General features: G+C 38.0%; 1 protein-coding gene across 1 annotated transcript in view; it reads right to left on the bottom strand.

Annotated features, from left to right (window-relative positions):
• INO80C (INO80 complex subunit C) overlaps positions 1-10,647 on the bottom strand; it is a 58,476-nt gene extending 47,829 nt beyond the window's left edge. Inside the window, exon 1 of the mRNA XM_012541177.3 lies at positions 10,453-10,647. Within this exon, the coding sequence (XP_012396631.2) occupies positions 10,453-10,590 (138 nt within the window). The 5' untranslated portion in view covers positions 10,591-10,647. The remainder of the gene's footprint in view (positions 1-10,452) is intronic.
• Positions 10,648-13,945: the final 3,298 nt, after the last annotated feature.

Below are 13,945 nucleotides of genomic sequence, written 5' to 3'. Positions count from 1 at the left end.
TAATTAAGTAGATGGGAAGGTGGCTAAATGCACAAAATTTCTCATACCTACTCTTTCCATAAGAGACCCCCAAAGAAGTTAAAAGATTCCCAAAGCTCCAACATTTGCCAACTATAAGACAAGTTATTAGCTAAAAGGCTGTCAATGGTTTTTTTCTAAAGGTCTGATCATTAAGCCAGCCTCCCTTTCCCAACAACCCAAAGGACTCCTTGTTGCCTAAAGAATCAAGTAGAAAATCTTTCAATCTGACATTTAGATCTTCTCACAACTTGTTTTCTTCCTTTCTTTCTATCTAGTCTTCTCTTTGATTACCCTCTTTATATGCTGCACTTCAGTTATACCAGCCTACATATACACACCCAGCAACCCAACTCCTGCCTCTTGCCTTTGCAATGGTCCTCACCCTAGAACACACACAGGTCCTCTTCATGTCTGCTTCTGAGAATCCCTGATTTCCTTAGATGATGCTCTGCTCAAGTGTCACCACTCCTCCCAAAGCCTTTCCTGCTCCTCAGAAGCTAGTGCCCTCCTTCTCCAAACTACAGTGGATTAACTTAGTGTATGTCTGTGTATGTATATGCATGCATGTGGTATGTATGTATGTGTCCCAATACTGTCTCATCCAAAAGAATATAAGCTCCTCAAGGGCAAGGACTTTACCTTGTCTTTGTATCTCTAACAACTAAGACATTATTGTGTGTCTGGCACACAACAGTGATTTAATAAATGCTTACTGGTTGATTTATTGAAAGACAAATCCTTTAGCTTACCTGAACCTTAAACTCATCTGTAAAGTCTAATTAATAATAAACTACTTCATTTACAAGGTTACTGTGGGGGAAAAAATACATTTTGAAGTCTCCAAAGCACTACTTAAATGTGAGTGATTAGTCTTATTAGTCTACAGCCAAGGCCCTGACCCAGGCTCTCACTACTACCTCCCCAACAGTCTCCTAACAGTTTTCTCCACCTTTGTTTCAAAACTCATGTTTGATCACTATCCCAAACACCCAGGCTTCTCAACTCCTTTTATATATATATATCTTCTTTATTACATGACTCACTCCACAAAGAGTCACATCTTAGACTTTATCAGCTATAGAAACTGTATATAGAAACTATAAAACTTAACCTTATAAACCTTTAACACAATCTCCTGTAGCTCTACCTTTCTAGATTCTAATAACTTCTGAATAATAATAAATGCAAATACATCAGAGAGAGGGAAATAACAACAGGGGAAGTGGGGATGATGGCATTTGAGTTAGGCTTGAGAGGATGGATGAAAAGTTCATAGAGGATCATGGGATGATGGCAAAACAAATACTGAAGTCAACTAGGGATGAAGATAGGAAACAGGAAAGACAGGAAGACAATCAATCAAGAGATGAAGCCCTTACAAAAGGTTAAAAAGTGTTCTACAAGCGTTAGTGCTCCTGATTTTTTGAGGTCTCTTTTTATAATAAAAAAAGATTTACTAGATTCTAAATGATAGTATTAGTATCCAATAATTGAAACAAAACAAAACAAAAACATCTTGTAGCAGGAATATGCAAGTGGCTACACAATCCTTTGATGTTTCTTAAACTCCTTTTTGTCACTTGGGGTTCATCATGTAACTCATATTAGTGACAGTCTTAATCTGCTGTGGAACTTTACCAGTTAGCTTGCTTAAAACACCTAGATATAGGCCTCTTGTGACTATGTATTCTAATAAGCTCCCATTCCACATATCCTGTTCCTGGGCATAAGGCCATCACTGGCAAGATGGTCTGAAGTTGGAACACTATGTGATCCTTAATCTACTCTACATTTAGATGTAGATGCTCAGATGCCTAGAAGGAAATGCCCTCTCCTCAGTCAGAAATGAGAGAGTAATGCCTTACTTCTGTTCAGATGATCAGGAGAATATCATTAAAAAATCACAATAAAAGCTCTACTTAAATCCCCATTTCTGTCCCACTCCAGGCCAGTCTTAGATGTCTATTCCCACATCCCACAGAGATCACTTAACCCCTTGGTACAGTACTGTCCTGGGTTCTGTTCCCCTCCCCTTCCCTGTTTAGGTACCTAAAGGCCACTGACCTTTGGACCCACCCAATCACTGACAATACTGATGTCAACACTGGCAACAAAGCGTCCTATAAGAATCCTAAAGTTGCCCCTTCTTAACAGAATCCAAATGAACAAGCTAGATGGGTAGGAAGTCATGCTGAACCACAGGGAACTTCCTTTACTTCATGAGCTGCTGACCAAAGTTGAGATTAGGTGTCCTAGCAGCCAGAAGGCCCAGTCACTGAACATTATGCTTCATTAGTAGAGGGAATCCCTCAACCCTAACCCTCTTATTGTCTAAAACTGGGACAACATAGCCACTTGGACACACAGATATCCTGAGAGGCAGCCAACAGACATCTTGATAAGCATGACCTGTGAGTGGAGGGAATTGATATTTCAAGAGAAAGCTCTCTTCTCTCCCACTATATATATGAGTTGGTATCCTGATAAGCATGGTTCAATGATTCAAGATTCCAATTCAAGGGCAAAGGCTCTTTGTACTGTCCCTCAGTGACAAAGAACTCATGCCTTCTTTTTAGATCCATGAATATTGACCAAAGCTGTGATTAGAGCCCTTGCCAGGGCCTGGGCCATGAGCCTAAGCAACTGGCAGTTCTCCTTCTCTTTTATCCCCTTAGATTCATAAGCCACTGAGCAGTGGCAGGCTTTCAAGTCAGCTGTGCCCCAGTAGTGAAGAACTGACCAAATGTGGTTAAGGAAAGGTTAGAGAAATACCTCTTAACAAAAACTACAATGAATTCATGAACACTTTTAAGTGGATTTGTCCAAGATTGATGAGTAAACAAGTTTGACATCATATGAAATCCAACAATAAACAAGTCAGATGACCTATTCCAGAAGGAGAAGCACTAAAGGTCATGTTTCATTCTTTCAGACAAAAAAAAAAAACAAAAACAACTGTTTCCTACTTGGTATAAATAAATGACACAAAACCTATTATTCATATTATATATTTTGCTATGCTAAAGAACAAAACTTGGTAAACATAGAGACCACTTCAAATAACTGTTCTCTTGAAGGGTCCACAGCACAAAGGTTGGAAATCACTGTATTAAGAGGTAGATGACAGACCCAAAGATTAGAAACAGGCTTTACATGAAAATAGATTAAACTTAAAAGAAAAAGAACCCTCTTTTCTCTCCTCTTCATTTAAAATCTACATTATTTATTTATACCACCATTTCCAAATAATGAATTTTACTATCATTCCCTCTTTACTTTTTTTTTTTTTTTAAAGAAAGCATGGTTAAAAACATTGTTCCTTGAAATCATGTAACAAGCTCTAATTTTGCTTAGTAATCTCAGCAGCTCCCATAGATTCATTGATCATTTCCAGACCAATGATTGTCAGATATTTTTGTCCAGCCCAAATATCTTTCCTGATTGCCATCTGTAACTGTCTAGAGAACTTCTTAAACTGGATGGATACTCATAGACATCTTAAACTCAACATGTCCAAAACTGAACTCATTATCTTTCCCTCCTAATCCTCCCATCTTCCTAACTCTCTTAATACTGTCAAAGGTAAGACAATCTATCCTTAATACTGTCAAAGGTAAGACATTCTATCTGTCTCTTAGGCCTACAAAGAACCTAGGTGTCATCCTCAGTGCTTCAATCTTTCCCACCTCCCAGATCCAATCATTCATCAAGTCTTATTATTTCTCTTTATAATAAAAACTCTTGCATATATCACATTTATTTTCTCTGATTGATACCATTCTGATTCGGGTCCTCATCACCTCAGCCCTGAACATCTACACAAACTTTCTGGTTGGTCTCTCTTCCCTCTATATATCTTCTCAGCTGTCAAAATGAGACAATGTCACTGGCTGATTCAGTAAATGCCAGTAACTCTCTATTACCACCAAGATCAAATATAAAATCCTCCGTTTTTCTTTAAACGACCTGGTAATTGAACTATTTTCTAATTTCCCAAGCTGCTTATACCTTATTTCTCTCAATATGCTCTGTGACCCAGGTATACTGCCCTCCTTGCTATCCCCCTGGGCATCTTCCCAGGCTATCCCCTATGCATCCTCTGTCCTCAGCCCCTCCTCCTGGTTTCAAGTATCAACTGAAATCCCATCTTCTTCAAAACAACTTTCCTGGGCCATCTTTACTTTCAAGATTATCTCAAGAGGGCTCCTGAATATATCTTGTTTGCATACTGTCTCTCTCAGATAGGGTGTGAGCTCCTTGAACATGGAGGCAGGTTTTTCCTGTCTAGCACAGAGTAGGTGCTTAATAAATGCTAGTTGACTTGATCTGACTTAGTATGAGCAAGTCACTTAACCTCTCAAAATCTGTTTCATCATCTGCAAAATGGAGATAATAACACTTCCACTCCATACAAAGCTCTTGTAAGAAAGAGTTTTGTAATTCTTATATGCATCATGTAAATGTGTTATTTATTTTTATCTTTAACATAATGTTCATATTTCCTTTCTATCCTACAATACACTTACCTTCTGTTTCCACCAGACATTGAACATAAAACAAGACCACACCTACAATTGCCTGAACCAGTTTCCAATCTTTTAATTTCCCAAATGGATTCTTCTTGTTTTCTGATTTCTCCTTTTCAAATTTCCCTGTACTTTATCTTTTAGACAATAGGAGTACATGGACCTGATATGACTCTTCTGTATTCCCCCTCATGTTGGACTCAAAAGAGAATAATGAAGACTTTCTGATTCAACAGAACTTTAATAGAATAATAAAGAGAAGAAAGAAAGAGAGGCAGGAATGGGGAAAGTAAAAATGACTTTTTTACAAAAGGTCATTTCAAGGAACTTCTGAGCTGTTTTCCAGGGCAGCATGTGTCAGACACCTGCAGATATTCCAAAATAGAAGCTGTGGTGTACACCTACTTGGACTAGCTCAAAAATATTAACAAACTTTTCCTAAAATGAGAGTAAAGTTTCTCTTTCTCCCAGAGATACCAGACAGGAAATTCCACTACACCTCCTCCAAATCCTATCACAGCCCATTTTTCTTTTTATTTGTTCATTTCAGACAGGGAAAGAAGTTATAGATAGATATCCATTCATCTGATCAGTCTTTCTCCCTACAGCATGTGCTTATCCTGAAAATTTCACTGTAATTATTAAAGTTTATACAAAGTTCCACCTATGCCTGAATAAAAGGTAGCTTTGTTCCTCAATGATCTTTCCAAGTTTCATAAAATTGTGATTTATGACAGTATTTATTACAAAAGTCCTTCAGTACAATAAAGAAATCTATATATACGCTTCAGTTTCTTATGGTGGGATTTGATCTATGTTAGAGTCTAACTCAAAACTATTAGTCATTCATTTAACAAATATTCATGAAACATATGCTTATTTAGCATTCTGAAAGGCACATACTACCACAAAAGCTATAACCATAGACAGCTAACACTCACAGTAAGCACCAGTTCAATTACAACCCAACAAAGGTGACTAGACAAACACAAATCCTTATAATGTGTTTATCTTTTATACCCAATTGAGTTGAAATCTAAAGCAATACCCTAAGCATAGAAAGGGTAAAAAGAAAAGGGAAAGTTATTGAAATTGGGTCTAGTAAAATTACCAGAGTTAAGTGTGAAAAGATTTCATTTTTTGGACCTGCCAACTTTTTCAGTCTTATGTCTAATCATTTTCCCATATAAATCTTTCCTTCTCACTATGAACTCATCTTCAGTTTCTGGTGACCTGGAAATCCTTTCTCCCAGAAACTCTACCCACTAGAATCACACCCACTTTTCAAAGCCTAGTCCAAATCTACACCTCCTTATCTTCCCTCAGTTTCTTTCAAGTTTCAGCTGAAATCCCACTTTCTACAACAAAGCCTTTCTGGAGCCTCCCCTGATATTTTCATGGCATCTCCCTGATTAGTCTGGGAGCTCCCTGGAATCAAGAACTATCTTTTATCTTTCTTTATATCCTTAGTCCTTAATAATGTCTGGCATGTTGGTATGTGCTTAAGTTGGTACTTAATAAATGCTTGTTAACTCACAAAAATGCTTTCTGATTGACAAATCCAACATCTTCCAAAATCTTAACCAATCTCTCCAACCAGATGCTATCTCCCACCTATAAATTCTTATGAAATTTACTTACTTGCCTATACCATTCATGTGGCATTTAATATATACTGTCCAACACTATAGTCACTCTCATTAATATCTTATCTCCTCTATTACATTGAGGGCTCATGGATGACAAAGATCGTAGCTCATGGATTTTTATATGCCTTGCAGTAAACAAAACAGCAGCTTGCACATGAGAGATGCTCGACAAAAATTTGCTGAATGAATGACTCAACATGTGATAAACCAATTTGTAAGGAAGCAGTATGTAATGAAAAGGATGTTGGAGTTGATGCAAAAAGAGAAGAACACCACTACAATCATCAGATTAAAAAAAAACTTTAAAAAAAAGGGATAGTCATTTCATAACTCCCATTTTAAATTCAATATTCATTTTTTAAAATCCCAAATAATGTTTTTATACTAAAATGTTCATGTTTGCTGATGATTACTAAGCTCAAAATAATGAATTTTAATTAAAAAAAAAATTAGGCCTGGGATCTGGAGAAAACTGGATTTGGATCGTACCTGACAATAGCTATGTAACAATAAACAAGTCATTTAATCTCTCTAATTCTCAGTTTGTTTCTTTTTAAAATGGGAATAACAACAGTAGTACCTAAATCAGAGGTTTTCTGTGAGGATTAAATGGGATGATTATGTAACATGTTTGCAGATCTTAAATGTATGGATAACTTAAATATATGTATATATGCCAGTTATTATTAGTACATCTCAAAAAGGTAAGGAAGGCAGAAAAATCTGCATGGGGCCATATAAAGCTAAGAAGAGATAACTGCCACATCAAGTTGTATTATATGTTAAAGTATCAGATGACAGTTTTTTCAGATCAGTTTGTTGCAGTGAAAAAAGTGATGAATTTGTAGTGAAAGGATCTGATATAATCTTCCTGGTCTTCAATTTCCTCATCTGTAAAATTCAAAATTTGTTCTAGATGGCTCTCTGCCATCTTTAAATCTTCACTGGACTTTGGATAAATCCTTTAAACTCTTTGGTCCTTAATTTTCTCAGATATCAAAGATAGTATTAGACCGGATGACTTCTAAGATAACTTCCAACTTTAAAGCTATGATCATATATAGTTTAATAAATTCCAGTGGACTAATTCAACAGGAATATGTCTTCTAAATTCCCCATAGGAGAACCAATGAACTAAAAAAAAATTAGGAATAACAAACTGCTAGCTACATTCATAGCATTGTATTAGACATTGGAAAAACAGACATAGGGAAGTTTAAATCAGTCTCAGACTTTTAGGAGATGTCACTTTACTAATGAGGATGGCTAATACATACAACAAGGAAAATTAAAGGAGCTGAGTTAATAATGTTAAATTGATAAAAACCTGGATTTGTGAGATCGAAGAGAAATGGAAAAGGAGGGCCATACATGAATCTTTAAAAAAAAATGAATAGAATTTGGTGGAGTGGATATAAAATCAATGAGTCAAACATGATCCCAATTTCATTCAAGGGTGATTAAAAAAAACAACAAAAAAAGACTGCTGGTACCATTAACAGAGGAGGGGAATCTTAGGAAGAGCTAGGTGGAGAGGAGGAAAGTGGGAAGAATTCAGTTTTCTACTAAATGTGAGTTGCCTTCATGGCTTTTAAATAGATTAAGCAGGGGATTCTGTGGCATTCAAAAGACATTTTTCAACAAAGTATCCAGTTTAAATTGGAGGTTGCCTACTTGGGAAACAATGGCACTGCCATTCATGCTAGAAACATTAGATTCATCTTTTTCTCATTATTTCATATTCAGTCTACCAAATACTATTCAATTTTCTTTCAAAAAACTTACATCTGACCCTTCCTTTTCAATCCAGTGCTCTCTCAAAATCTAGGTTTTTGTTATCTTATCATTTTTTTATTATTAGATCACATATCACCTTTAATTATTTAACCTGGATTTGTTTAAAAACAGGAAAAAGTAAGTAAAATAGCAATATTTAAATTCCTTATTTAATGCCCCCTTCTACAACAAAGCTTCTTAATCTGTGGGTTTCAACCCCAGATGGGGTAGAATAACTGAATGTGGGGGAAGGGATACACAAAAAATTGGCCAATAGTAAAAGGTTTCTGATTGCAACAACCAAAAATTAATTCAAACTCTGGGTTGTTCTGGCAAGGCCTGCTGGTGTTTCAAAGAGTGACTTCACTGTAGCCTTGGTTCCAACACATGCTTTGCACTGCACACTGCATAAATGCTACCATAAACGTCTCAGATTACAGACACAGTTACATAAAAATTTCTTGATCGAACAGGTAAGGAAGGAAGGAGTGGAAAAAGTTTGAGCCTGGTTCTACAATAAACCTTCCCTAACCACTCTTTCTCTCTTTTAATTACTTTTTATTCTGTGTATAGCTTCTATGTGTGTGTGTGTGTATATATATATAATATATATGTATCTATATATATGTGTATCTATCTATATATGTATCTATCTATCTATATAAATATGTATCTATCTATATGTGTGTATCTATATATCTATCTATATATGTGTGTATCTATCTACATATATATATCTATATGTATATCTATCTAATCTATATATGTATCTCTATATATATGTGTGTATCTATCTATATGTATCCATCTATATATTATGTATCTTATATATCTATCTATATGTATCTATCTATGTGTACCTATCTATATATGCATCTATATATGTATCTATCTATCTATCTATGTACCTATCTATATGTATCTATCTATATGTATCTATATATTTATCTATATATATGTATCTATCTATACTATCTATCTATATGTATCTATCTATATATGTATCTATCTACATATGTATCTATCTATATATGTATCTATCTACATATGTATCTATCCATATATATGTACCTATCTATCTATATATATGTATCTATCTATATGTATCTATATATATAATAGATATATATATCTACATATATATGTGTATCTATATAATATGTACCTATCTATCTATCTATCTACATATAATATGTACCTATCTCTATGTATCTATCTATATATGTACCTATCTATATGTATCTATCTATATATATGTATCTATATATGTATCTATCTATATGTATCTATGTGTATTACATATGTATCTATCTATATATGTACCCATCTATCTATATATGTATCTATCTATATGTACCTTTCTATCTATATGCACCTATCTATATATATCTATCTATGTGTACCTATCTATATATGTATCCATATATGTATCTATCTATGTGTACCTATCTATATATGTATCTATCTACATGCATCTATCTATCTATATGTATCTATCTGTATATGTATCTATCTATATATGTATCTATCTATATATGTATCTATATATGTAGCTATCTATATGTATCTATCTATATATAATATGTATATCTATGTATCTCTCTCTATATATATGTTCTATCTATATCTATCTATATATCTATCTAACATGTATCTATCTATCTATATCTATCTCTCCAGATAGATATAGATAGATGTACATATATATAATGTATGGATTTGCCTACAGCCTCCCTCAGACTGTAATTGCTTCGAGGTCAAGATCCCTCTTTTGCCTCTTTTGCATTACCAGGCTTAGCATACCACACTGCAGCAAGAGCTTACTAAATGCTTACTGAATGGAAAGCCTCCTTCCTCACCTTTAACCAAGGCTTTCCTCTCCAAGAGAGCTCCGCTTTACAAGTGAGGACTCGAGCTACAAAAAAAGGCTGCGTCGGAAGACACGGATTCAAGCGCTGGCTTTGTGTCCTTTACCACCTGGGGGAAGTCAGCTATCCCTTCCCCTTTCTCGGCCTCAGTTTCCTTGTCTGTAACCTAAGGGACGCGGCCTACTCTGCCCCCAGAACCCTTCCAGCTCTACATCTAGGCTCCCTTCGGAGTTCAGAGGGATCGCGCCATTTGGCCGGGATCGATCACAAAGGTAAAAGAGCCAGGTTCGGGAGTCCCCAGATCGATTCTGCTCATTAGGGACCGAGAGAAACGTCTTCCGCCTCCCCGATATCCAGCTGTGGAGAGGACATCCGGGGCCACCGTGGAAGAGCTACCGAAGATCCCGGTTGCTTTAGGGTTTGGCTTGGTTTCCCGAGGAGCGGGGGAGGGGAAGCAAAAGGACAACTTCCCCAGGTAAACTAAGACCCCGCCCCCTTTAATACGCGGTCCCACTTCGCGACCGCATGCGCAAAACGCCGCTCCGAGGAGGCGTTCCCTTCCCCCGCTGGCCCTCGCTCGTACGCATGCGCGGAGCTCCGCGGAGCCGGTACCTGGGGAAAGCCGGCGGCCCCCACTTTCTTCTTCTTGCTGCTGCCGTTGTTCGCTGGGCTGGCTGGCCTTTTCTTGCTGTTTCTCGCCGTCGCGGGAGCGGCGGCCGTAGCGGCCACTATGGGGAGTTGCGCGGCCATCACTCTCCTGTCCTCGACCCCTCCCTTCCCTTCCCCTCCCCTCCTTCTTTTCCCACTCTCCCCCTCCCCCGGCTCTCAGGCGTGCGAGGCCGCTTCCGCCAAGCCGGGTAAAACCCGGGCCGGATTGGAACGTGCTTGCGTAGTCCTTCTGGCCGCAGCCAAAACCCGGAAGGCCGGATGAGTCCGGGGTCGTGGATTGAGCAAGCCGAGGCTTGGGCGCTGACGGCGAAGGAGCCTAGATCGCGCTCTCCTCCAGTATTAATTGCTTTGGCGCTAGCGTCGTCCCTGGCTAACGTTTTAGTGGGCGCTTAATAAATGCTTCACTGCAAGCCATTCCCTTAATGTTTCCTAGGAAGAACATGGGTCAATCTGCTTCCACTGGTGGGTTTTTTTTAAAAACCAGGAGGAATTTGTTGGCTTAAAAAAAATTTTTTTTAAACAAAATCCTCCTCTCCCCCTACAAAACGTTTTAAACAAAATCCTCCTCTCCCCCCCTACAAAACGTTTTAAACAAAATCCTCCCTTCCCCCCTACAAAACGTTTTAAACAAAATCCTCCCCTCCCCCCTACAAAACGTTTTAAACAAAATCCTCCCCTCCCTCCTACAAAACGTTTTAAACAAAATCCTCCCCTCCCTCCTACAAAACGTTTTAAACAAAATCCTCCCCTCCCTCCTACAAAACGTTTTAAACAAAATCCTCCCCTCCCTCCTACAAAACGTTTTAAACAAAATCCTCCCCTCCCTCCTACAAAACGTTGTAAACAAAATCCTCCCCTCCCTCCTACAAAACGTTTTAAACAAAATCCTCCCCTCCCTCCTACAAAACGTTTTAAACAAAATCCTCCCCTCCCTCCTACAAAACGTTTTAAACAAAATCCTCCCCTCCCTCCTACAAAACGTTTTAAACAAAATCCTCCCCTCCCCCCTACAAAACGTTTTAAACAAAATCCTCCCCTCCCTCCTACAAAACGTTTTAAACAAAATCCTCCCCTCCCTCCTACAAAACGTTTTAAACAAAATCCTCCCCCCCCTACAAAACGTTTTAAACAAAATCCTCCCCCCCCTACAAAACGTTTTAAACAAAATCCTCCCCCCCTACAAAACGTTTTAAACAAAATCCTCCCCTCCCCCTACAAAACGTTTTAAACAAAATCCTCCCCTCCCCTACAAAACGTTTTAAACAAAATCCTCCCCCCCCTACAAAACGTTTTAAACAAAATCCTCCCCCCCCCTACAAAACGTTTTAAACAAAATCCTCCCCCCCCCCTACAAAACGTTTTAAACAAAATCCTCCCCTCCCCCTACAAAACGTTTTAAACAAAATCCTCCCCTCCCTCCTACAAAACGTTTTAAACAAAATCCTCCCCTCCCTCCTACAAAACGTTTTAAACAAAATCCTCCCCTCCCTCCTACAAAACGTTTTAAACAAAATCCTCCCCTCCCTCCTACAAAACGTTTTAAACAAAATCCTCCCCTCCCTCCTACAAAACGTTTTAAACAAAATCCTCCCCTCCCTCCTACAAAACGTTTTAAACAAAATCCTCCCCTCCCTCCTACAAAACGTTTTAAACAAAATCCTCCCCTCCCTCCTACAAAACGTTTTAAACAAAATCCTCCCCTCCCTCCTACAAAACGTTTTAAACAAAATCCTCCCCTCCCTCCTACAAAACGTTTTAAACAAAATCCTCCCCTCCCTCCTACAAAACGTTTTAAACAAAATCCTCCCCTCCCCCCACAAAACGTTTTAAACAAAATCCTCCCCTCCCCCCTACAAAACGTTTTAAACAAAATCCTCCCCTCCCCCCTACAAAACGTTTTAAACAAAATCCTCCCCTCCCCCCTACAAAACATTTTAAACAAAATCCTCCTCTCCCCCCTACAAAACGTATAAGACAAATTTTCCCTACATGCTACATTGGCTCACATTGGAGATGAGTGTCTTTAAAAATCCAGTGATATCTCTTTTATTATTAATCTTATTTGGTATCTGAACACTTAATATCGGCTGGATGCATAGTAGAGTCAAAAGTAGGGCCTGGATTGATTTAAGTGTGTGTGTATGTGTGGTGACGATGATGATGATGATTGTGCTTTTCCCTTTTTGACTACAACTATCCTTATGGTCATGATAGTTACTCTTTCCAGAAAATAATATAAAATGTTAATTGTAACCCCCGCAAATTAAACATTTCACACTTCAACATAGCTTCCACAAACGCTGCTTCCCATCCTCACTTTTTTTTTTCCTATGGTGAAGATGAAAAAAGGTGGGGAAAGTCACAAGTAACATGACTAGTACCCTTATAGTCACTCTTCAAATTAATTGTCAGCCTCTATCCTAGTTTCCCCAGGCTAAAAAGTTCTCATTACCATTTCTTTGCCATTGACAAAAATGGACTATGACACCTTGATAACAGTCTGCTGTTGTTTATAGCTTCAGCTTCTATTATTTCTTAAAATCAGGGGAAGGATACATTTTCTGTTAAAGTCTTCTACTAGGAAAAATAAAAACAATTATGACTTAATTGCAGTGAGCATCTTAAAAAGCAAACTTGATTTTTAGAAGTGTCCTTTGAGTCAGAAATACCACTGCTTGGCATAAAACTCTCTCCAAGGACAATCAAGAAAAATTTTTAAAGATTCCCTGTACATCAAAATATTTATGACATTTTTTGTAATAGCAAAGAACTTATATTTCATGCCACTTTTCTTGAGATTTACTCTTGTTTGTCTCTAGTTCTGGAAGAGCATCATGACATCAGGGAGGTGATGCTATGACATGCAAGTGAATTGGATTTAAGTGAGGGAGAGCTGTGCAAAGTCACCTGCCCCACTTTCTCCTACAGAGCCATCTGGGTCCAGTGGCAAAATATGGATTAGAACAACTGCAGATGGCTTGGCATGCAGTGGGAGACCTTGGCCTTTTGTTAAGGTCTCTAAGAGGTCTCATTTTGACTGAGGCAATCACCCAGTCAGTGATTAGGGCTAGGTAAGAAATGAGAACAAGAATAGCCTTCTTTACCTAGTCAAAAACATCCATCTACCTGAGAGAAGACCCTCAGAGTTTCTGGCCAAAACAGAAACAATTGCTATTTTCATTCACTTTGAGCTAATCAGGGCCTAAACTATGACCAACTGGCCCTGAAGGAGATGCTCCTTGAAGATCTGACATAGCTAATGCCCATTAGTTCCCTAGTCTGAAGGTCATGTTGAAGTTCACTGGCTTTGAAAGCAGGAAGAACCTCCTGTTTTGTAGTTATACAAAGAGTTTTTTTAAGCTACGCTACTTTTTCTGCTTTGGACTTCTGTCAAGAAGAGGAAGGGGACTTCTCTCTTTTTTTCCCCAACTGCAAT

Source organism: Sarcophilus harrisii, chromosome 1, assembly GCF_902635505.1.
Source record: "Sarcophilus harrisii chromosome 1, mSarHar1.11, whole genome shotgun sequence".
NCBI classification, from domain to species: domain Eukaryota; kingdom Metazoa; phylum Chordata; class Mammalia; order Dasyuromorphia; family Dasyuridae; genus Sarcophilus; species Sarcophilus harrisii.
The sequence above is the reverse complement of the archived record's forward strand: the minus strand, read 5'-3'. Positions and strand labels throughout refer to the sequence as shown.